Genomic DNA, 25,673 nt, shown 5'->3' with positions numbered 1-25,673 from the left:
AGTATCTGGCAAACGCGAGCGTCTCTTTTATCATAAACCCTTTAGACGCATCTGCAGCAAGACACGTGATCCACACAGGATCACTCTGCGCGCAGAACACATATTTTGAAATGACAAACCACACATGAACTTTGCATCGAGCGCCCTCGAAAAAATGAAGTCACCGTCCGCCACTGTTAGCAACGCCTTCGGGCAGTTATTTCAGTCTTGTAAGACCTATCTACTTAAATGCGGAAAGACAGATATCTTTAAAATCAGGTCTAAAATCCCAATTAAGCAACACATTTCTGACCAACAATTAAACCTAACATCAAGTGTACTATAAATTGTGTTTCTTAAGCTTAATTGGACTAAGAACTTATTTTTTAAGGTTGTTTCAGCGACTGTGCATACGCACAGGTATAGAATATCAGTCTTCATCGATTGATGATTGGTTCTTTAAACTTGAAGGCAGGACTTTTGTTACCATAGCGGCCAAATTGTACATTGTATTGTCCCCTATTCATAGTAACAGCAGTGCTCAGACTTGATGTATTTAATATCTATGATGTTAGTTCAACTAGTGTTTTAACTAATGTTAACAACCAACCTTATGGTAAAGTGTTATAATTTAAACAAAAATAATTCCAATGTGACCCTTACTTTTGTTACAGTGATCATCCTGTGTATCGTGGAAGTGGTGATCATACTGCTCCTCATCTTCCTCAGAAAAAGACTTTTGATCGCTATCGCTCTCATCAAAGAGGCCAGCAGGTCAGTCCATCATCCTGTTTTTCAGGACATTCTGTGCTTTTATCATTGCCTACTTGAGTACTTATCATAGATAGCATTGCATCAAACAGCAGCACTTTCAAAGGATTATTGGACTGGAGTTTTGAAGTAATCATCTCAGTACAAGTCTGAACAAAGTCCTTTAAGGGAAGTCAAGCCACTAGACTGCCATGTTTGCAAAGCCTCCAGGCAGTTATTTCAGTCATGCAAGACTAAAGTCCCATCTACGCAGGTTGGCAAGCGTGTCATGTGAATCGTTAATCTTATCGATTGATTATTGGTTCTTTCGGCCACATTTAGCATTGCATTGTCCCCTCTATTTATAGTAATAGCAGTGCTTAATCTTGTTATATCCAATAGGTTTGGTCTTAACAGTCACATCTGTTTTTCAGAGCCATTGGTCATGTGATGTCATCACTGTTCTACCCTCTTCTGACGTTTGCCTTGTTGTCTCTGGTCATCGCATACTGGGCCATCACAGCTGTGTATCCTACAGGAAATGGATATCACATTATTGATGTTACATGACACAATTATGTGATATAATATATTTACCTAAAGAGATCTACACAATGTTTTTTAAACACTTAAGTAAAAATATTGGGAAATATAAATGTTAGAGGTCAATTTTATTTCTACATAATATCCTTAACTCTTTTATGTAGATTTTTGTCAACATCCAATGAACCGGTGTATAAGGTTTTCAATACTACAGCGTGTCCGTATTTCAGAGATACCTGCAACCCTGAGGTTACTAATAATTTTTTTTATATTAGCCTGATTCTGTTACAGTTTGTTGGCCTGATCTAATTAATGAGTCTGTGGATGTCCTATTTGTTATATTTAGCATGTTTTTCAGAGCAAAGCTTTATAAACTTTATTTACGGTATTCTCTCCAGACGTTCAACACATCGAACATCACCGCTGAATGTCCTGATGCCGAGTGTATGTTCGCTTTTTACGGAGGAGAGACACTATATCACAAGTACCTGATTCTGTTCCAGTTCTACAATTTATTCCTCTTCTTCTGGTGTGTCAACTTCGTGACGGCGCTGGGTCAGGTCACCCTGGCCGGGGCGTTTGCCTCCTATTACTGGGCCTTTAAAAAACCAGATGATATGCCAGCATTCCCTGTGTTCAGCTCTCTGGGACGGGCCCTCAGGTGTGCAATCTCTGTTTTTCCTATAACGTATTATCTTTGACTTTCTCTTTTTTTTATTGTCTTTGAATTTATTCTTATGATAGATTAATTCTTGTAATAAATTCATTTTTATTTATATAAAGAGTTTGGTTCCAAAACGCAATAAATCCAATTTGACTAAATGGGGTAAAAATGTGTTTTCTATTCCAAGAAAGTGACAAGATGAAAAACACAATTTTCTGTTTCAAACTTTCACATAGCATCTTAAGGTTATAGTAACATTTAAAATTCTAATTCATAATTTTATTTTTAAAGATTTATTATAAAAACTGATTATTTTTCTGCAAAATGTAATAAATCCATGACAAATTGTTTTTTTACAAAATGTTCTAAATCTATTGAATCAATATATAAATGTGCATTCATCTTTGCCATGTTATATTCATTTAGTTGACTAGTGGTATATACTGATTAAAAAATAAACATTAATGGCATTAATCAAAACACTTTGTCATATTAAAAACACTGTCATTACTGCTGTCATTCTTGGCACGTCGTCACTGAACTTTATTGACAGCGATCAGCTGTAAAATGTTTTGGTCCTGCTCGATTTTCATTGACTTTGAATAAAATAATGAAAAGTTTTCAATTAAATCCGCTGGGGTCAATGTGTTAGCATGACAGAAGCTTGATGCTGTCGGGAGAACAAGCAACAGCTGGCATTTTTTCTTCGCCCGAGTGCCTCTCACGTAAATATTTTCGATTTTGATGGCTTTCGTTTCTTCCCCGCAGCAGAAAACCACCACAGGTTTATCAATTATTATTTTGTTTTTATTTGTTTGTTGATCATGAAGTATATAGTAGATAAGGCAAGGATTCTGTGTGAATTCACAGCGCCGCCATTATTGTTTACAATGCGTGGAATGGTGCGCTGTGATTTGTTGAGCAGATTTATTGCATTCTGCAGAGAAGAGGACTGGTGTTTATTGCGTTTTGGGAAAAAAGTGAGAAAAAAATATCGGATTTTGCGTAAAATGAAGAATTTACTTTTTAATAATGACCAAATTCAAAACTGATTTTTTGTGGGTTCAATTTTTTTAATGGCGTTTATCGCGTTTTGGAACCAAACTCTTCATATATATATATATATATATATATATATATATATATATAATAATAATATCGTATATATAATAGATATGATTATTAATATTTTTATTTCTTTATTTTAATCAGGGACAGTGCACAATAATAATACATATACGGTAAATGTTAAATGCGCCAGATTTAGCAAGTATTGGCAAATTTTCATCCGTAGTCCCGTAGCAAAGGGTATTCGTAGTCCAGACATCAATGACGCCAAATCTTACTGATTCATTACTGATGCCAAAATGTGAATCAATATTAACAAATTGATGTTTATGATCAATTTTTTCTTATAATAGATTAAATGCTCTTGTCTTTCAGGTACCATACTGGTTCTCTGGCGTTCGGTTCGCTCATTCTCGCAATCGTTCAGATCATCAGGGTCATTCTGGAGTATCTGGATCAGAAGCTGAAAGGTTCCAGAGTTTTTCCTTATCTATGTTTCTTCAGCAACTATTCCGACAATTCACTTTCTCACAATGTCTGCGTAATGAGTAAAACATCACTCTTACTGTTCAGTGTGTTGATTGAAAACCATGTAATTTCCTGTCCTTGGGGAACACAAAAGACGTTGCTGGATGTTGACAGTGCTGTTTTCCATACATCACAAACATCAAAGACTGAATACAGTGCATGAGCTGTGGTTTTTGACATGAAATGGCTCACCATATGCTTTTGTTTTGTGGAAAAAGCAGCTCAGATTAAAAAAAAGATTCATAAATGATGGCAGAATTTTGGTTTTGGGAAAAACATTTTCTTCAAAACACAAATGTTACATTACACACAGTGTTACTGCGAATCTCACGTTAATCCTGACTACCTATAGAGTAGTATTACATCCTTCATATATCTAAAGAGTGTTTAGTTTTATCAGATTTATAAAAGACAGATCAGCTGTACCGATCCCCCCCCCAAAAAAAACCAATGGAGGCTTACCACGGGGGAGCGAGTTACACACACAAAACATTATCCCACTATCTCTGGATAACTTATGATTCACTATGTTCATGCAGAAAAGCTGAAAAAGATTTCGTGTAAGGTCTTGGTTTGTGTGTGCGTGCTCTATTCCGGGTAAAGTGCCCATTTAAGGACTTCTCGCACCGAAATTTCCCATTAAAGAAATAAACAAGATTGTTACGTAAGAATCTCTCATGTTAAAAAAAAAACTTTCCGAAATTTGTACGAACCCTGACCAAGTGCATTTGGCAGAAACACTTTGTCACATGTCCAACTGCTTTTATGACACTTTGCCTATGTATAGCATGAGGAATTAACACTCTTAACCTGATAAGGATCACTGTGCCGTACACGGCACACCCCCTTCCTTGCACGTGAGGCTGCATAAACGTCCTTGTAACTTTGAAGCATTAAATCTTCAAAATATACGGTCATGCGGCACATCATTTGAAAGCTTAAGGGGGTCGCACACCGGACGCGCGGCTCAGGGCCGCGCCGAGTCGGAGGTATCATAAACCGGAAGTGCACATTAAATAAAACTTCAAAATGCAAGTTTAATTGCATGCACAAAGCATAATAAGATTTATAGCAGTCATAAAACTGTAATCTAGTTGAATCGGGCGGTGCCGATTTAGGATATTTACTTACCTTCAAAATCTTCCCTTTATACGCTTTGGTGAAATTTTCCAAAACAAATTGTTCATAAATTCCCAAAAGTCCAAGGAAATGGAATATCCAAGCCTTTTAATTCAAAAAGATTTGTTCGCCTCACAATCTTGACGTTTCTGACTGAATTACAATATAAATACTTTATACAAATCGTTCACTACCGGACATTCGTTCGAATCTCACTTTTCATTCACGATAATGATATATTCGGATGTCAAGTTTATTGTACAACGTCTGATGAACAAATACGCCCCATTGTGGAATTTCAGCCGTTCCATAAGAGGCTACACAGTGTTAAAAAGTCAGAATGCATGAAACAACTTCCCCTCCCTTTAAGAATACTGAATAAAATGGCAGAAATGTACAGTATATCTTTTCTTAGGTCAGCCACGTATTTCTTTAGATTTTAAATGAGATGCATCTTGAAGTCGACTGAAGTCTAACTTAACAGCATTGTTGTGCCAATATTATATGGTGACTGAAAGTCAAAAAAATCCATTGTGTGGGAAAAGTGAAGTACAGCATGAAGGCAGCATGAATTATGCATTCATTTTATTTTAAGCTTTCAGATCTGATTGTGTCATTTACTGCCCTCAGGTGCCCAAAATAGGTTCGCCAAATTCCTGCTTAGCTGTTTAAAGTGCTGTTTCTGGTGCCTGGAGAAGTTCATCAAATTCCTGAACAGAAATGCCTATATCATGGTAAGATTTAATGCCATCATTAGTCCTCGTTTCAAAGTGCTGATGCTCAGATCTGCTTCAACCGTATCGTGCTGTCTTTTCAGGTGGCAATATACGGTAAAAATTTCTGCACATCTGCCAAAGATGCGTTCTTCCTCTTGATGAGAAATATTGTACGGTACGTCCTGACTGAATCTAAACCTTTTAGTGACTGTTGTGTTGCATATCTCAGTTTTTCATGCCATTTTTTTTTTTCATCAAAAGTGTGGCAGTTCTGGACAAGGTGACCGACTTCCTTTTATTTTTGGGCAAACTTCTTATTGTGGGAATTGTGGGTGAGTGATTTCCTCACAGACTGACACAGACGTCACATGAATACAGGCTATTTTGATGGATCTGACTACACTCTGCCCTTGCGTTTACTTTCTGTTGTATTTTTAGGAATTTGTTCATTCTTCTTTTTTACGGGCAAGATTAAGCTAGTGGAGGAAGCAGCTCCGTCTCTTAACTACTACTGGGTGCCTATATTGGTGAGTAAAGTGAATTGGTGTTCCTACAGCTCATTGCATGAGCAGTGCAACAGGTTTTGGTTTGATTTTCAGGGAACATACATACAGAGAAACTGACAAAAAATGCATAGCTTGAATGCACTGTAGGTCACTTCGGATAATGCATAAATGTAAATTGTCCAGAAACACCACATTTTCCATGGGCAAATATTGTGCAACATTAATATTTGGACATAAATGTGTGTTGGCAGTGTGTGCTACAATAAAAAAATTCCACCCTTCTTTTTAAATCCCTATAAAACCAAAGCATTTTTGATTCTCTTGTTAATGTGATGTCACACTGTTAAAGCCCCACCCACAGCTAATGACTGACTGATTAACTTAACCCAAAAGCTTTTTGTTAGCACATTGTAGTGCTAATGCAGTTAAAGATACTGTTGTCTCAAGAGTGTATTCACATGAATCAGATCTATTTTTAACTGAAAGTCTGGTAAGGAAGTGAGGGGCTGTAGCTCATTTGCATTTAAAGGCTTTTTTGCTCCCATAGGGGCATATATAAATGTTCTGTGGGGTATTTTGAGCTGAAACTTCAAAGACACCTGAGACATTTATTGCAACCTGTAAAACTAGGGGTAATATGTTGCCCTTTAATTCTGTGTCCCTCATTTGCAGACTGTGGTGTTTGGCTCCTATCTCATCGCACACGGCTTCTTCAGCGTTTACGCCATGTGTGTGGACACACTTTTCCTCTGTTTCTGTAAGTGCGAAGAAAACTATTTATTTCACATGATAAATAAGTTATTTTTGCCTGCAGAGAACAAAGTTTTCAAGGAGTAACAAGTGTTTTTCGAGTATTTTTATTGCTGTTTTTCAGAGATGTTTATTTTTTACTGGTGTCAACAGCTGATATATTTCCGAGGCTCAAACTGGCCTATTTCTGTCTTTCAACATGTGCTTTCCTCTAATGCCATACACCGCAATAGTGATTTTAGCGGTCATTGTTATAGAAGCAATCCCACTCATTTTCTCGATTCCTAAAATTCTCAGATAATTTCTAAAAAAAAACAAATAAAAGACATTAACCAAATTAACTAGTTAATTTGAGATAAGAAATATTGAAAAATGTGGAACTGAGAGATGAACTTATCTTAACTACTTCTCTGTTGAAACATTTTAATATATTTATTTTAATATAGATTTTTTAATCTATATTAATCGCATGATTGTCATGAGTTAAATTGAGATTAATCGCAACTTAAAGTAACAATTTGTAAGACATTTGCAGTAAAATATCCAAAAACCAACTAGGCCAGTGTTATATATTTTGTCCAGCTAATTTCTAACAATATCTCTAATGTTTTCAACTACTTGTAAATCGTAAGAAATTGCCATTCTAAACAGTGACACAGGGCAGTTCAGTCACCTGTCAATGACGTTAATATACACATTACCCTTTGTTACCGCCTTTATTAACATAGAAACCACATGACAACAGTGTCGTGGACAAATGCGGAAGTATGGATCTGTCGGGCTATATTCGCTTGTTTATGTTAAAGGAAAAATTAATTTTCTTAAAAAAATCCAGTTAATTTACTCACCACCATGTCATCCAAAATGTTGATGTCTTTCTTTGTTCAGTCAAGAAGAAATAATGTTTTTTGAGGAAAACATTCCAGGTTTTTCTCATTTTAATGGACTTCAATGGACCCCAACACCTAACAGTTTTAGTGCAGTTTAAAATTGCAGCTTCAGCGGATTTTCAAAGGACTCTAAATGATCCCAAACAAGGCATAAGGGTCTTATCTAGCGAAACGATTGTCATTTTTTACAAGAAAAATACAAAATATGCACTTTTCAACCACAGCTTCTCGTCTTTCTCCAGCGTGACCACACGCAATACGTCATCACATCAAGAGGTCACGGATGACGAATGTAAAACTACGCCCCAATGTGTTTACAAGTGTGGAGAAAGAGGACCGTTCCGACGTTGTTGTATGTGGAATGATACTCATTCATGTCTTTGTCTCAGTTTATTATTTAAAATGGTCTGCAAATGTGCGTTTCATATATGTAACACGTGACCTTTGCCACGTCATTACAAAATTACGTGAGGTCGCGCTGGCTCGTCACGATTGTCATTTTTCTTGCCAAAAATGACAATCGTTTCGCTAGATAAGACCCTTATGCCTTGTTTGAGATCGTTTAGAGTCCTGCAATTTTAAACTGCATTAAAACGGTTAAGTGTTGCGGGTCCATTAAAGTCCATTAAAATGAGAAAAATCCTGGAATGTTTTGCTCAAAAAACATTATTTCTTCTCGACTGAACAAAGAAATACATCAACATTTTGGATGACATGGTGGTGAGTAAATTATCTGGATTTTTTTAAGAAAATTGACTAATCCTTAAAGTTTGTTGATCTGAACACTTAATTTTGTTAACACACCATCAAATTGGATTAATACTATAACATCTATGACTAACAATTTCGTTATTACATAAAACCTTACATATTGAAATAAAACAATATTTATAAAAATTGACTACTTTACCTCATCCATCAACATGATTTCTCGTTTCTGTCTGATTGTTGGCCACCAGTGATTCAGTTTAAGAAAACAAATCCCGTCATTCCAGGCTGCTTCATAGCGTCATTACTCTACGTCAGTGTTATTGTTTTGATCGTGCGCCCTCTAGCGGAGGATTCTACACATTGTATCTTTAATCGCACATTTTTATTTGTTCTATATTTACCTTAATTTAACATTTTTCAAATTTTAATACTCTAATCAACACGGACGTGAACAAAAACAATATCAATATTAAAAAACAATATTAATATATGTTAAACATTTTCTTTCTTTTATTGTTTGGTTGACATTGAGACACAAACAATTTTAAGATCTACTGTAATGCAGGGATCTAATATAAAGTTAAACCTCAGATATTTTTCCCCAGCAGTTAACTCTTTTCCCGCCAGCATTTTTAAAAAAAAGTTGCCAGCCAGCGCCAGCTTTTTCATGATTTTCACAAAAGTTGAATGCCTTCCAGAAAATGTTCTTCTTTAAATATATAAACAAACAATATATCAGATGAAAGAACAGACCCTCTGCTTTAAAAAAAAAAAACAGTTTCAACCTACCTTCATTAGTTCTCTTGTAATCACCTCTCAAACATGTGTAGGTTTCTTCAAAAACACCCAATTTTGAGCAAAAAGCTGAGATAATTCAATTTTTGCGAAGGACTTTTCATAGAGATCAGATGCAGAGCGATCTTTAAAACATACACGGAGTTCTCTTTCACGTGAGACGCTACTTCCGGGTTGTATAAGTTGCGGAAGTGGTGCGCCACCTGGTGGATAATAGCGAATTGCAGAAAGACGGAAAATCTCGTCATTGGCGGTGAAAGAGTTAATCAAACATTTACTTAAGACAAAATCAATCTGTGTGATTTCTTGTCAAAACAGATATTTTTAAAACTTTAATTCTGTCTTATGTGTGCATATATCGGGGTTGCACACCTGTGTGCATGCTTCAGATTTGTCAGTCAGGAAGATCGTTTTTGAGTCTTGTCGCTTTTAATAACTATTTAAACATCATGCAAGTCCTGCACTTTATTTTCAAATTCCTGCATGTATTAAAATCGAAACCAAAATCACAGAGGCGTATGTGGATGGACAAGGATCCTTTGAATTAGTTAAGCATTTAGGATGGTACACCTCTCAGAAAATGACAAATAAAGAGAATTTTAGATGTTTGATAATTATTTACTGTCTAAGGCTTTATCTAACAATGGCTAGGCCAAGGGTTAAATGGAAATTGTGCATTGCATTAATGGCACGTTATTAAAATCAGGGCCAAATTACAGGGCAAAGTAGCGCAGATGGGAATAGTAATATCGGTGTGTTATTTATTAAAAAGCACAGGCACAACAGCTGATTTCCATAACAACCATCACAATCTACTAAAAGCAGTTCACAGTCGCAAGTAAAAAAGTAAAAGAAGTAAAAAGCTAAACTATTAGTATTTATCGGTATCGGTTGATGTCATTCTAGACAAATCGAATAACGATTATTTCTCTATAAAGAAAATGAATGGGATGATATCTGTTGCGATCTGCACTTTAAATCCTTACAGAGGCTTTTGGCTTGCTTTATGTCTTAACTATTTTCCTTCTTTCTCTCTTTTTCTCTCATTTCGACATGATTTCAACCAATCATGTGTCCTTGCACTGCACTCTGCTGCACGCACTTGAAATCACTAACAACAACAAAAAACAATCCCGTACATACGTAAACTCAAGGCGAAGACCTGGAAAGAAATGACGGTTCTTCCGACAAACCGTTTTTCATGTCCCCCGAGCTGCATAAGATTTTATCTCTCGAACCGAGCGCAGATGAGGCGGACCACGCTGAGATTCCCGTCGTACATGTTCAAGCTGAAGAGGAAGTCCCGTTGCAGGAGAACGGAGAGGTTCAGCTCAAACAACAAGGCATGCTTAAGCAAGAACATGAAGAGGAGACCCCACTAAACCAGGAGACCCACGTTGAAGAACCTCCTCGGGACACGCAACCTGCACAGGTACCGGCAGCTGAGGAGGAGAAACCTGAAGAAGTTACTACGCAAGAGGCCGAACCACCTCAAATCACTGCGCACCAAAATGGACCCCAAGAGGTGGACGCTGATGACAAGGAGGAACCGGTGGAACCGGTACCCACACAGCCGGAGAACCTACAAGAGCCGGAGGAACCGAAGCCTCAGGAAAACGGACCTCAGGAGAGTGAGACTCTGCTCACCCCTCAGGAATAGATGTTGTGAAGGAGCCTTGATTTCAGTACTTAGGGAACTAGTGTACTCCGATTTAAAAGTCGTAACGTTTACTCAAACAATTGGTCTTGACTATCAATTAATTAAAAAGTCAACACTCATCTTAAAAAGTAAGCAGAATTATGTTCGATTGTGAGAAAATTGATAACGTGGACCTTATTAGATATGCCTACATAGCACTTGTAGAACGTTACTGTATTTGTGTTTTACGTAGAAAGTTTTAACGTAAGGACATGTTAAAGTGTAGGTGCTCGACTCGTGCCTAATTATCGTTACTGATCAATGTCTTAATCGTATTGAAGAATGCAAAAAGATTTCGCAGTATCGCTATGTTTACAGCAACAACAAACGAGACGCCCTGTTTACAGTGATACCAGCCAAGACCAAACAACGCTATTTTGTAAGTGTATTTGAAAATTGTGATAATTGCCTAATGTGATCATTTTATTATGGAGATGAACAAAAAATAAACAAACCAAGTGGCACCAAAACAGTTCCGGCTTAAAAAACAATCAAAGAAAGAAATGTATTGCTGTTATATTTTGGTCTGCTGTGACTATTTATTGTATTGAGAGTCGCAACATTTTTAATGCCTGATATTTGTCGCTATGCCTCTCTGTTGCCTCTTTTCTACCTCTGTTCTTCACTTTTCCCGGTCTTTGCATGTTGTTAATGTGATCTTATACAGTGCTTTAATAAATTGAACTCTCTTCTTTAATGATCTCATTGCATTTTTACCTCATGAATGTCATTCCAACAGTGGAGGATCTAGAGCGCAATGATGGCACAGCAGAAAGACCATACTTCATGCCAGAGAGCCTGCTGTCCATCCTCAAGAAGTCCAATCAAGGGCCAAAAACAGTAGAGTAAAGGGAAAAAGATTGTTGGAAAAATAACTTGAGGAGCTGAAAAGGAAAAATGTTGATCTATGTGCACTGATCACTTTGTAGTTCAGGCTTCAGTGATAAACTTATGTAAATATTGCTATGCATTCTGCATAATTAATGCCAAAAGTATTACATGCTATAGCAAATTTTTTTGTATTATGCAATGTAGTTTGTATATATGACGCTTTTATTTAGCTTGAAGTTTAGTAAGATCTAAATGATGCTTTTGAATGTCTACATCATGTGTAATTGAATTACTATTAATTCATTTTTCTTATTGTAATTTTGTCGTTTTACACTGTGATATCGCAACAAGGTTTATATATTTCACAATGTTGACGTTTAAAGTCTTCAAAAATATAATGGAAGCCATTCATTTTAATATGATAATAAAATTCTTCAATGTTAGTTAATGTTTTTTTTTTACTTTTTAAACTTTTTTTGTCCAAGGTAATAATGTTATCTAGTTGCCAAGTTCATGATAATTAATAACATTACACTACATATGTAATACATAAAAAGCCTTTTAATGAGCAGTCAAAGTGCCGCAGGGATGACGTATTTTTGTAGGCTAACCCCGGAAGTTAGCGGACGTGGGTTCCTTCGCCAGAAAGCCCATTAATTTTCCCCGTAGGCTTTTTGATTATCGCAAAAATAAGCTCTGTGTTTAACAAACGTTTATGATAGATACACGTTTTGTCCAACTAGATAGTCTTCACAGATGAATAAAAATGTTATGAATATTGAAGTGTAAATGCGTTTATTAGAAATATAAAAAGCCGATTTTTTTTTTTACTTCAAATTAATAAAAGTTATTTGATCTGTAAAGACTAACATGTTGGACAAAAAGCGTAAGTGTCATAAACTTTTGTTAAACTCAGCGGTTATTTTTGCGATAATAAAGTATGAAAATTTACTTCCGGGGTTAGCCTACAAAAACACGTCATCCCTGCGGTACTCGCGGTACTTTGGCGTCATACGCCGATCGGTCTGCGCAGCGCTTCAAAAGGTCGAAACCAAATACAGCGTTGAGTTGCTAGGCGACTAGTTACAGAAACAGGCAAACCCGCAGTAAGATAGATGGTGGAGACCGAAAGCCAAATATAAAGTTTAAATAATACATTTTCGTCAAAATGTCGAGTGTTTTTTTCACAGAGGCGATCAAGCCCCCTGTACATGATCAAATATCTGAGCTACAACGAAAAATTCAACTTCTAGGTAAGGTTTAATTTTATCCGCTAGTCGGTTAAGCAATAAACAGTTTACCTGAGTAAAAAATAACCTGTTGAATGAGAAGTAAGAGAATAATTAATATTTCTTATGTCTTATTATTTTACGTTTTAATCATTTTACTATCGTGCATTGCTCACATTTGTGGCGTATTACAATGCTTGCCTTTCTGTCTGATGTTCTGACTAAAACCCAGAGTGGCTGAAACATTCAATACCTTAAGTTACCTTATATTCCAATTGTAGTACAATATAGAATATTAACAATTTATTTAGTATTTCCTATAGAAAAAAACAAAGGTAACGTTATCTAGGATGTTTACTATGGTAACACTACAGTATTTTTCATGTGTGGTTTTATATGTATGTTGGATTCATTGAACAAAGAGCTCGATTAAAAGGTCGACAGGAATTTTTATTGCACGACATTTTTGTAATGTTTTAAAAAAAACTTGTAATTTACGTTTTATTGTAATGTCACTTTTTGTACTGTCCGATAGAGGGAGACAGAAACGCGTATTTTGAAATCTCTCAATCTGCCATCAAGAAGAACAGAGAAACGATCATACAGCTCAGACAGGATAATAAAGATCTGCACAAGAAACTGGCGAGGTCCCTTGCAGTATGTTAAATGCTATAAACTCACACACACACAGGCAATCTTTAAATATAACCATATAATGTAACATATAGCACAAGCAGTGATGCAATATTTGGTCATGATGTCCAGGGAGATGAACAAATTATCAAAGAGGCCTTTCAGAACCATGGCGTGGAGAGAGCAGCATTTGGAAACATGTCTGGAAAGGTAACATTTTGACTTTAACCTGTAGTAATTGTAGTAATGACAAAGAAATAAAGTTAAAGTCAAATTAAAGTTTTAAAACCAGGAATCATTTTCATTAAAGGAAAACACCACAGTTTTTCAATATTTTACTATGTTCTTACTTCAACTTAGACGAATTAATACATACCCATCTTTTTCAATGCGCGCACTTAAACTTTGTACAGCGCGTCGTGACTGTGTTAGCATTTTGCCTAGCCCCATTCATTCCTTAGGATCCAAACAGGGATGAATTTAGAAGCCACCAAACACTTCCATGTTTTCCCTATTTAAAGACTGTTACATGAGTAGTTACACGAGTAAGTATGGTGGCATAAAATAAAACATTATTTTTTAAACTGGAAATTCATCGCTGTTTGGATCCTAAGGAATGAATGGGGCTAGGCTAAATGCTAACACATTCACGACGCGCTGTAAAAAAAAATAAGTGTATTCATTAAAAAAAGATAGGCATGTATTAATTCCTCTATGTTGACGTAAGAACATGGTAAAATATTGGTAAACTGTGGTGTTTTCCTTTAATGTAAAGCAATGTGGAATATTTTTAGCTCCATAATTGATTTGTGAATGTAACAAAAGGGAAGGGGGCATAATGGTTATCATTATTTAGCCACTGTATTTAGTTTTTTACAATTAATGAAAAGAATATGCATATTGGAAAGTACCAGAACTATAACTCGAATAGTTGCAGAATCCGCAGGATATATCCAGAGACCTGCCTCAATGAAAATCTTTGCTGTGCAGGCTGCTCGGACGGTGCTGGATCAGAAGGTGTGCGATAAAATGAAGAAGCTTAACGCTCTGAAACACAACACTCAGACACACAGGCGCCGTTTAGAGGACCTGAAGCTCCAGTATCAAACCTTCAAGCCTGTAAGCAAAGGCCCTCAGCCTGACGCCCAGAAACGAGAAGAGGATAAAAAGGTAAATTGATTAGTAGGAAAAGTGAAAAAAAAATAGGTAATCATGGTTAAATCTCACAAGAAACAGATCCAGGTTATTTGTCTGCTTATAATTTAAAAAAAAAAAAAGTCTCATATTGAGACTATTATTTTTTGCACTGTACCTTTTTTCTGTATTACAATATAACACATATTTCCACCCTAATACCCCCTCAGATATATTTCATGATTATATTCAATTATCGCAAATTATATTATAATATATTATATTTGTTTACCAAAAAATTTAAAATGTATCATTATTTTCTCATGTCTTTTGAACCACCAATGTCTGCCAATTTTTGTAAGTGTTCCCTCTCTTGTGGTTTAGACATTTTTAGGATGTACTTTTAAATAATGTGTGACAACTGAAACAACAGTGACATCCACAACAAGTAAATGTCAGGGTTCCCACAGGTCCTTTAAATCCTTGAAAGTTTGTTTATCTTGGGGGAAATAATTCAAGGCCCTGGGACGTTTTTGAAAATATACATCCATAGATACAGGTCATTGAAAGTGCTTGAATCTATTTTATGCAATAAGTTTTCTGGAAAAAAATCCATATTATTCCCTGTGTAGTGTAGGATAATATCATAAAAATTCTAGACTTTTTGAGCACACATGCTAAACTGTTCGCTTTAAATGCTTGTATCTTCTGTATGTGAATGTTGATTCATACCAAAATGCTTTTTTGCATAGTTGTGTGCAAATCACACACACACAATAGTTGAGTTATATCTTGTAGAATGATGGTAACTGTCATGTTGCCCTCATTCACAGAAAGACGGGGACCCCGCAGATCAACTTCCCCAAAAGGTCATTCTTTCCCATTCTGAACCCCGCTTCCCAACCCCTTCCTCTTCTTCTATGTTATTATTAACCAGTTGTTCACACCTTGTACTGTTAAGAAGAAAAAAATGTGTTAGCACAGTACAAAAAAATGAATGATTTTATATGTGTGCTCAATGTGCAGAAATTACGAATGCTGGAAAACCGTCTGGAGAAAGCTCAGCTGAAATGCCATGAAGCGGAGCACATCATGCGGGGATACCTCAAACTGAAAGAGCACCTGCAGGTAACACAACATACATGTGGATGAATTCAGCTGCTGGATGTCAAAGCGGTGTTTCACCAAGAGCCCCGATACACTGCCTTAAATCAATAAGGCCAAGTTACTAGGGTGCTCCTGGTAAATTCTAGGCACTTGCTACAGTAGGTTGTAGCTATTCTCTAAAAATGGTTCCTAGGATGGCCTGACTTCTGCTAGGGTGTTGCTAAGCAGTTCCTAAAGTTTTCTAGATGGTTGCTAGGGCAGTGATGATTGTTGCTAAGCGGGGTAATTTCAAAAGGCATTGCTAGGGTGTTCCTGGTCAATGCTACTGTAGCCAATGACTAAGACATATTGGGGGTGGTTGCTAGGCACTTGTTACAGTAGGTTGTAGCTATGCTCTCAAAATGGTTGCTTGCTGAGATGGTCTTGGTTCTGCTAGGGTGTTGCTATACAGTTCCTAGAGTTTTCTGGATGGTTGCTAGGGCAGTGATGATTGTTGCTAAGCAGTTTCATAGGTTTTAAAAGTCATTGCTAGGGTGTTCCTGGTTAATGCTAGGCAGTTGCTAAGTGTTTGCTAGGCAGTTAATAAGATGTTGTGGGTGGTTGCTACAGTAGGTTGAAGCTATGCTCTCAAAATAGTTTCTGAGATGGTCTGGGTTCTCCTAGGGTGTTTCTAAGCTGTTCCTTGAGTTTTGGGTGTTACTGGTTAATGCTAGGCAGTTGCTAAGTGTTTGCTTGGCAGTAACTAAGATGTTGTGGTTGGTTGCTACAGTAGGTTGAAGTTATTTTTTTTAAATAGTTTCTGAGATGGTCTTGGTTCGGGTGTTGCTTAGCAGTTCCTTGAGTTTTCTGGATGGTTGCTAGGGCAGTATTGATTGTTGCTAAGCAGTTTCGACAGTTTCAAAAGCCATTTCTAGGGTGTTCCTGATGAATGCTAAGCCGTTCCTAGAGTTTTCTGGATGGTTGCTAGGGCAGTGATGATTGTTGCTATTAAGCAGTTTCAAGAGTTTCTAAAGTCATTGCTATAGTGTTCCTGGTGAATAGTAGGCAGTTGCTAAGTGTTTGCTAGGCAGTAGCTAAGATGTTGTGGGTAGTTGCTTGGCAGTTGCTACAGTAGGTTGTAGCTATGCTCTCAAAATGGTCATCAGGGCGGTTGCTAGGATGGCTGCTAGGGCAGCAATGATTGTTACAAAGCACCTTAAGAGTTTCAAAAGTGATTGCTAGGGTGTTTCTGGTGAATGCTAGGCAGTTGCTAAGTGTTTGCTAGGCATTGGCTAGGATGTTGTGGGTGGTTGCTAGGCACTTGCTACAGTATGTTGTAGCTATGCTCTCAAAATGGTTGCTGAGATGGTCTGGGTTCATGCTAGGGTGTTGCTATACAGTTTCTAGAGTTTTCTGGATGGTTGCTAGGGCAGTGCTAATTGTTGCTAAACAGTTTCAAAGGTTTTAAAAGTAATTGCTAGGATGTTCCTGATGAATGCTAGGCAGTGTCTAAGGTATTGTAGGTGGTTGCTAGGCACTTGCTACAGTAGGTTGTAGGTAGCTATGCTCTCAAAATGGTCATCTGGGTGGTTGGTAGGATGGTTTGGGTTCTCCTAGGGTGTTGCAAAGCAGTTCCTTGAGTTTTCTGGATGGTTGCTAGGGCAGTGCTGATTGTTGCTAAGCAGTTTCAAAGGTTTTAAAAGTCATTGCTAGGGTGTTCCTGGTTAATGCTAGGCAGTTGCTAAGTGTTTGCTAGGCAGTAACTAAGATGTTGTGGGTGGTTGCTACAGTAGATTGAAGCTACGCTCTCAAAATTGTTTCTGAGATGGGCTGGGTTCTCCTAGAGTGTTGCTAAGCAGTTCCTTGAGTTTTCTGGATGGTTGCTAGGGCGGTGATGATTGTTGCTAAGCAATTTCAAGAGTCTCTAAAGTCATTGCCAGGGTGTTCCTGGTGAATACTAGGCAGTTGCTAAGGGTTTGCTAGGCAAAAGCTAAGATGTTGCTAGTAGGTTGTAGCTATGCTCTCAAAATGGTCATCCGGGCAGTTGCTAGGATGGTTGCTAGGGCAGCGATGATTGTTACAAAGCAGTTTTAAAAGTCATTGCTAAGGTGTTTCTGAAGCAATACTATGCAGATGCCAGGTTGCTTTTAACCAAATCAATATTGGCCAGCAACTTAACCTATGTTTAACTGTGTTTCTACAGGAGGAGAGTCTTACATTTCATTTTCAGCTGGACGAACTAGAAGCTGAAATCCACAGACAGACACAAGAGCTCAAAGACCTGCAGATCATGAACAGTGATGCTAACCTCTCCAAAGACTCTGCTAAGGTAAAACAGCATAATGAACATTTAATGACTTTAACAAGATGATAAAGCAATAATAAAGCAAAAACTGTGGGTGCCAAGGTAAAGATGTCAAAAGATGCCAAATATTCAAACACTCAGCCTGTGTCCAAAATAGCCCCCGATTAATTACTTAAATGAGTGAATTCAGATGGCGAAATCACAGAATTTGTCGCCAACTTCCATCGAGATGCCATCTATCCTCAAGTGGACAAGTGGCGGCTAGCTGCGAGTGTGCATCAGTTGTACACTCATTATTGTGGTGCATTGTGGGGTTGAATGAGTGCACTCAGTAATGTCCACTATAATTTCGGACACCACTAAAAATGGATGAGTGCATTATTTAAGGATATAGGGGCTTTTTCGGACACAGCCTCGTTGAATTCAAATGCCAAGAGCATGGGTGTCCAATCCTGCTCCTGGGGGGCTGGTGTCTCTGCAGAGTTTTGCTCCAACCCTTATCAAACACATCTGATCCAGCTAATCAGCTTCTTTCTAGGCAGATTCAACTTTCAGTCAGGTGTGTTGTGGGAAGTTTAAGTTAAACTCTGCAGGACACCGGCCCTCCAGGACTGAGTTTGGACATCCCTGGCTTAGAGTAATGTGTGTGTGTCTGTGTTGCAGGCTGAGCTTCAGCTTCAGGAAGAGCAGGTGTTCAGAGAACGGAGAGAGAGAGAGAAAATCCTTTATCGCTACAAGAAGCAGGCGGAGGAGAGGAAGGCTCAGGCAGAGAGAATGGAGAGAAAAGTGAGCATCATCCATCACACCTGCTGGAATCAAATACATCATTAAAGCAATAATCCAGAAATTAACACATGAATTACTTACCGTCAAGCCATCTGTTATACACATGTCCGTAATTTTTCAGACGAACACATTTGGAGTCATTTTAGTAAATGTCCTAGACTTTAAACCGATGTCTCCAAAGGGTTAATAAATGTTTTCTGGTAGTAATCAATGCAATTTTGTAAAAAAATATATAATTTTTTCAAACTTTATAAACTATAGTAACTAGTTTCTGGTAACAACATCTTTGACTCGCAACGTACCTATGGAAACCAACACTCACTAGGGTTGTAGTAGAAAGATGGCATTGTTCCCGGAAGTTAGTTATTACCAGTGTTAGGGAAAGTTACTTTTAAAAAGTAATGCATTACAATATTAAGTTACTCCCAAAAAAAGTAACTAATTGCGTTACTTAGTTACTTTTCATGGAAATTAATGCTTACGTTACTTTTGCGTTACTTTTTCTTGGCTGAGGCTTGATCTCTTTCAGGCCTTGCAGGTGTTTTTATGACTGAAAAGTTCTGCATTCAGACATTGCATATTTCATCACAAAAATGTTGAGCTCTGGCCTGCCATCTCAGTTTCTGACTCAAACTGTTCCCACACTGCAAAAAATGACTTTCTTACTTAGTATTTTTGTCTTGTTTTCAGTAGAAATATCTAAAAATTCTTAAATTAAGATGCTTTTTCTTGATGAGCAAAATGACCTAAGTAAATAAGTCTAGTTTTAAGACAAATAATATACAATTTAAGTGAAATTGTCCTCAAAACAAGCAAAAATATCTGCCAATGGGGTGAGAAAAAAAATCTAAAAATAATATTTCTTTTTTCTTAAACACTTAATTTCTCACACCATCGGAAGATATGCTTGCTTGTTTGTGCTTGCTAAGCACAAACTCACTTAATTTGTATATTTTTTGTCTAAAAACTAGACTTATTTTCTTACGTTGTTTTGTATTGAAATATCTAAAATTTCTTAAAGAGTAACTAAACCCTAAACCAACTTTTTTTAGTTAATGATCTGTAAGAATGGTGCTTTATTAGTGCTGTTCATTGATTTTAGTAAGCTTTTTGACATTTGGATATAAAGTGTTTCAATACTGCAATATATGGTGTAAAAACGTCTGAGTGCTGCCCTCTTCAGGTTGAACGGTGGCTACTGCAGTTGAATTTTCCTATTGACAAGAAATAACTAGTGACGTAAGCAGGTTCAAGCTCACCCCGCCCTTGTTACGATCTCACCACACACTTGGTACGAGCTTAGTTCATCCCCTCTATCTCCGTTGGGATCTGCCCACTTTTCTTGCATTTTTCAAATATTGCAGTGGGTGGAGTCGGGCTCTGACCAGGGGTTTAGTTACGCTTTAAATCAAGATGTATTTTCTTGATGAGCAAAAATCTAGTTTTTAGACCAAAAATATCAAATTTAAGTGATTTTGTGCATAAAACAAGCAAAAAAATCTGCCAATGGGCTAAACTATTTTTTCTAGAATTTCTCTTGAATTTAGTGTTTAAGAAAAATGTTCAAGATTTTTTGCTTACCCCATTGGCAGATTTTTTTGCTTGTTTTATGCACAAAATCACTTACATTTGGTATTTTCGGTCTATAAACTAGACTTATTTTCTTAGGTCATTTTGCCCATCAAGAAAAAGCATCTTCATTTAAGAATTTTTAGATATTTTACTGAAAACAAGACTAAAATACAAAGAAATTTTTTTCTTGAAAATCATTTTTTTGCAGTGTATGACTGGTTTTGTGGTACAGGGTCACATATGTTGTGTTGTATGCTTATGGTGTGTTTTCTTTTACATATGTAATGAATTTCATTGTAATCATTGACTTAACGTGCTGCTGTTTTCTACAGTATGGTGCTTTGGCACTGTTCGGTTGAGCTGGTGTTGCAGGGACTGTTACATGTGCAGTCGACATTGTTGAGGGTTTTATGCTGAGTATTTGTGTGTTGTTGACCGGCCTAAACTATGCCCATTTTTGATTCGCCATTATTCAATATTTTTTCCAGTCCTGCTGTAATGTTTTTTCATCTAAACTTTTGTCCCCACCACTTTTCAACACAAACTGACGCCCCTGTTGTAATGCATTACTTTTAAAAATAACTTTCCCCAACACTGTCAATCTGTGTACATTCAGCCCCAGCGAGCACCTGTGCACACCGATGAGATGAGCAGTGAGGCCCAGCACAGTGCTATTGGAGTCGGAGAGGAAGAGGAATCCATCTCTGCATTCGAAGAAGCTTTCCAGCGAATCAAAGATGCCACCGGGGTCACTGAGACAAGGGTTGGGACAGCTAATATTTCGTTTTTTTATACTGAATTGCAATTCTTACACCTGAATTGTCAAAAATGTGAATTTGTTGTTTATAAAACTATGTATTCCTTATACACAATTTAAACAATAGGAAATAGTGGACAGGTTCATCTCTCAGGAAGAAACTCAGAAACATCTGGAGAAGATGAAGGCAAAAAATGAGAAAACTCTCCTTCAGCTAAAGGCAGAGAAAAATGAGCTACAGAATCAGTTTCAGGAGATGAAATACTCGGGAGAAACCAAACTCTCAAGGTGAGATTCATATGTGTCATTGCATACAATCATGCTGTTTGGTGATTACCCACAATATGCTCATGCATGCACTTATGTACCTGTTTTACGGTTTAGTGAGCAGCAGGTGTTACAAGAATGTGAGCACAGCCTACAGGAGGAGCAACAGCGGCTTGATACAGCTAAAGATCGTCTGGACCGGCTCGCACGTACACTCGTCTCCGTCAAAGCAGGAGTGCAGCAGCTCGCTGACAAACTGCTACATATACCTCTGGTACATACAATACATAATTTTGTGGACAATACATATGCTTCACAAATCAAATGTTTAAACCTATTTATTTTATGCCTATAGTACATGGCCCTGTTTCACTCATTTATAAATATGTTAACTAATCTAAGTTTACATCACCTACATATTCTCTAGATAGATTCCAATCATTTTATGTAAATGTTCATAAGGTGTTCTTCCACCAGAAGGTTTCATAATGTAGAAACAGAAAATTATTGTGGGCAAACAATGCTGTTTTGTCAAGTTTGGCAAGTTTTGTACGACAGGACGGTTTTAAACGTAAGAATAGGATGAATGGATGCTCGTGATTGTGTTAGGGCATGGCCATGCTCAGTGATTTCAGTGCGTCATCAAGCCATGCCAAAAAATCCTGAACTCAGAAATTGAGAAAAACTGTTAAATGATTTAACAACAAAATTTTGTCATCTAATTAGGGCAACTTAATAAACCACATGTGTCAAGATGAGTTCATGGGTTTGAACCCCTCGTGAGGACTGTTCTTCTAGGGGCAGTTGTATCCTAGTGGTTGATGGTTTGAGGCTCACGGACCGAAAGGGTTGCAATTGTGGTGCCCTTGAGCAAGGTACCTTAACCTAATTGCTCCCCGGGTGATGGGATAGCTGCCCACTCCTCCGGGTGTGTGTGTGTTCGTGACTTGCTGTGCGTGTGTTCCCTACTCACTGGGTAGGGTTAAATGCAGAGGTCACAGAGTATGCGTTGCTTACTTGACAAGCTTGTCACTTTCACTTTAATACTACATAGTTCACAGACTTTGTGATGTGTTTTAGCAATACATTTCTAACATGTTTTCACACTACAAGGCATTTCTGTGACACTGCAGCTTGCTTCACAGTCTCTTATTGGGTATTGTGAAAGTATTGGTGCAATCATTCCAATAATTAAAAAAAAAGGATTAGTCCATTTTCTTAAAAAAATCAGATAATTTACCCACCATCATGTCATCCAAGATGTTGATGTCTTTCTTTGTTCAGTCGAGAAGAAATTATGTTTTTTGAGGAAAACATTCCAGGATTTTTCTCATTTTAATGGACTTTAATGGACCCCAACACTTAACAGTTTTAATGCAGTTTAAAATTGCAGTTTCAACGCAGCTTCATAGGACTTATCTAGCGAAACAATTGTCATTTTTGGCAAGAAAAATAAAAAATATGCACTTTTAAACCACAACTTCTCGTCTTCCTCCGTTTGTGTGACGAGCAAGCGCGACCTCGTGTAATTGCGTAATGACGTCGAAAGGTCACGTGTTACATATATGAAACGCACATTTGTGGAACATTTTAAACAATAAACTGAAACAAAAACATTAATTAGTATCATTCGACATACAACAATGTCGGAAGGGTCTTCTTTCTCCACACTCTTAAACACTGGGGAGTAGTTTCGCATTCGTCATCCGTGACCTCTTGACGTGTTGACGTATTACCTGAGGCCGTGCTGGTGGGTCTCAGGACCGCAGGAAGACGAGAAGTTGTGGTTTAAAAGTGCTTTTTTTCTTGCCAAAAATGACAATCGTTTCGCTAGATAAGACCCTTATACCTCATTTGGGATCGTTTAGAGTCCGTTAAAACTGCAATTTTAAACTGCATTAAAACTGTTAAGTGTTGGGGTCTATTAAAGTCCATTAAAATGAGAAAAATCCTTGAAAGTTTTCATCAAAAAACATAATTTCTTCTCGACTGAACAAAGAAAGACATCAACATTTTGGATGACATGGTGGAGTAAATTATCTGGATTGTTTTTAAAAAAATTGACTAATCCTTTAAATAAAAATATTAAGTTTGATTTGATTAGGGCAGCCCCAATTTGCTTGTAATTACATCAGATGGTTTTGGATTTAACCTAAACATCACACATAAAATGATAATCGATGAGTCGAACTCTGAAATCGGGCTAAATTCAGGCTAAAAAACCTGTGGTGCGAGTTCGGCTACAATCTGACATACATGTATTTAATATTTCTTTGTTTTTATGCTTTGACAGGTGGAGGGTCCGGGACCCCAGCTGCCCCCAGACTCCGATGAATATGTGCTGCAGCTGCTATCTGAGGCCGAGCAGAAACTAATGCTGCTAAAGGAGGAACTGCAGGGAAAAGATCTGGCAACCGCCATTAAAGAAATGAAAGAAGATGAGGTGAGGAGCGTATGGGTGAAAAAAACCTAAGATTATGTTGATAATTCTTTTTGACCAATGAAATGCATTGTTACCTTTATTTAGATATGTTTTCAGTTCAGAACCTTCTTAACATCAGTGTCTCATTTGTAAAATTGTTTATACGAAACTGTTGACAATGTTTGTATTTTTCCATGATCTCCTGCAGTTCCAAGCCAGTATCGAAGGGAAACTTCCCCAGCACAACACGCGCGTTCAGTTGCCTGAGGCCCAGAAACTGGACCCCTTTGATGGTACGCTAGCAGTTTATACGACCACACCTGTTCACAGCCACGTGCTCATTCAAACAAAATCACGGGTCAGCATTACACATAAACTGGGCCCGTTTTTCAATCCAAATTGAAGGTTTGAGGAATTTCCTCAATTCCATACCTGCACTTACATCTTGTCCAGTGACCACTGGATCATGAATTTGGAACTGAAGATGTTCTTGTTCACTTCTTTACTACAAACAGTACAAATGTTCCCTCTTTTCAAGGAGGACAAAAAAAACGTGTGCTCTCTGATGCACGTGTTGCACTCAAGATCTAAAAGTCTCAGGGGCCTAAAAGTCTCATAGCACATTTTTTTGTGTGATTGTGTAACAAGAGCCTGGTGTACTGTTACCTGCAAACACTGCGAAACACTGATAGTTGATTAATAATGGGTTTTTTTAATGCACCTTCGTATCTTTTCTTTTAGCAGATGACGATGAAAGCGATGATGATGATGAGGGTGATGTCATCACCCGTGCCACCTTGAAGCAGCAATCGCAGCTGATCATCGACGCAAAGACCAAGAGAAAGCCTCGCGTCAAAAAGAGAAAAGGCAAATTCTGATAGATCCAGACACGGGTCTTGGAAGTTTCATCTCTGTTATTAAAGTAATCTGATATGAATATCGATTGAGTTCAATAAAAGTATCATATGGTTGAACACAGCCCACATGAGTTCTTACCAAGGCCCAGTCTACGGGGTCTAGGGGGGCACCCCTCCCCCCAGAATTTCCCTCTGCCCCCTGAAAAATGTCAAGCCAACCATAAAAAAGAGTGTCTCTTTACACAAATAGTGTCCCTTGTTGGGTTATCTATTGTCTGGTTATCTAAAGCTCAGAGCTCTCTTCAGCAATATTTAATTCACAGAAAAGTAGGTTATTATTCTCTATGAGGGTTACTTAAAGGGGATATTTCACAAGACCTTCTTAACATGTCAAATAAATATTTGGTGTCCACAGAGTACGTATGTGAAGTTTTAGCTCAAAATATCATACAGGTAATTTATTATAACATGTTAAAATGGCCACTTTGTAGATCTGATTTTTTTTGGGTGTGTCCTTTTAAATGCAAATGAGTTGATCTCCGCACTAAATTGCAGTGCCGTGGTTGTATAATTCAGATTAAAGGGTGGTATTATCTAGCCTGGTCCAACCAGACTCTCGTACATTCATTTCATTTGTACAGAGAGTCTGGCCACGCTCCATTGCAAAGCGTTACTTCCGTTAAGGAGGGTCCTCTGTTGAAGTTTAAAACTATTGGATCTGCCCAGAGTCACTCAGGATCTGCCATAGCTAATCGCTAACGTGTGGTCGTGACGTATATCATGCACCGAAACCAGCCGGAAACAGCAAGTATGAATAACAGACCAACAAAACTTAGCAAACCTGGTTCTTGCTCCGGCTTTAACTTCTGTATATTCGGCTGTTTTGAAACAACGGACCGAATAGCTTTTCTCACGTCTTTCTACACTGCCATTACTGAACTATAACTCAAACTGACGCACAACCTCAACGTCATCGTTCTAAGCCACCCCCCTCTGTTCGCTGATTGGACCTGCAGATTTTTGCAGGAGAAAGCGAAACTCTACACAGCAGTCCCACTGTTAGTACTGAAGCGAAA

The 25,673-nt window shown here is 37.6% G+C and overlaps 2 protein-coding genes across 7 annotated transcripts in view; both read left to right on the top strand.

Annotated features, from left to right (window-relative positions):
- The window catches only part of slc44a2 (solute carrier family 44 member 2 (CTL2 blood group)), a 30,974-nt gene extending 18,982 nt beyond the window's left edge, over positions 1 to 11,992 (top strand). For 2 of the 3 annotated variants that reach the window (XM_065293706.2, XM_065293707.2), the window contains exons 12-22: positions 654 to 753; positions 1,164 to 1,256; positions 1,437 to 1,521; positions 1,671 to 1,933; positions 3,380 to 3,474; positions 5,282 to 5,385; positions 5,469 to 5,542; positions 5,629 to 5,699; positions 5,806 to 5,894; positions 6,546 to 6,630; positions 10,174 to 11,415. In XM_065293706.2, the coding sequence (XP_065149778.1) occupies positions 654 to 753; positions 1,164 to 1,256; positions 1,437 to 1,521; positions 1,671 to 1,933; positions 3,380 to 3,474; positions 5,282 to 5,385; positions 5,469 to 5,542; positions 5,629 to 5,699; positions 5,806 to 5,894; positions 6,546 to 6,630; positions 10,174 to 10,679 (1,565 nt within the window). In that variant the 3' untranslated portion in view covers positions 10,680 to 11,415. Of the gene's footprint in view, positions 1 to 653; positions 754 to 1,163; positions 1,257 to 1,436; positions 1,522 to 1,670; positions 1,934 to 3,379; positions 3,475 to 5,281; positions 5,386 to 5,468; positions 5,543 to 5,628; positions 5,700 to 5,805; positions 5,895 to 6,545; positions 6,631 to 10,173; positions 11,416 to 11,457 lie in introns of those variants that run through there. The other variant, XM_065293709.2, reaches the window with a different exon arrangement.
- A 458-nt stretch (positions 11,993 to 12,450) lies between these two features.
- On the top strand, positions 12,451 to 24,726 carry odad3 (outer dynein arm docking complex subunit 3). Of its 4 annotated transcripts, none has more exons than XM_065294005.2 (14): positions 12,452 to 12,802; positions 13,314 to 13,435; positions 13,544 to 13,621; positions 14,402 to 14,581; positions 15,379 to 15,414; positions 15,572 to 15,673; positions 17,835 to 17,960; positions 18,600 to 18,722; positions 20,911 to 21,057; positions 21,179 to 21,339; positions 21,436 to 21,592; positions 23,612 to 23,761; positions 23,949 to 24,033; positions 24,485 to 24,726. In XM_065294005.2, exons 1-14 carry the CDS (start codon positions 12,718 to 12,720, stop codon positions 24,616 to 24,618), a joined length of 1,686 nt encoding a protein of 561 aa, XP_065150077.1. In that variant the 5' UTR covers positions 12,452 to 12,717; the 3' UTR covers positions 24,619 to 24,726. The 4 variants fall into 4 exon arrangements, with proteins under 4 accessions (XP_065150080.1, XP_065150077.1, XP_073671379.1 ...); XM_065294004.2 differs by having other exon boundaries at positions 12,453 to 12,802; positions 24,482 to 24,726; XM_065294008.2 differs by lacking the exon at positions 15,379 to 15,414 and having other exon boundaries at positions 12,451 to 12,802.
- Positions 24,727 to 25,673: the final 947 nt, after the last annotated feature.

The sequence above is a fragment of the Paramisgurnus dabryanus genome, chromosome 7, assembly GCF_030506205.2.
Source record: "Paramisgurnus dabryanus chromosome 7, PD_genome_1.1, whole genome shotgun sequence".
Classification (NCBI taxonomy): Eukaryota; Metazoa; Chordata; class Actinopteri; order Cypriniformes; family Cobitidae; genus Paramisgurnus; species Paramisgurnus dabryanus.
This window is presented reverse-complemented; position numbering and strand designations above follow the sequence as displayed.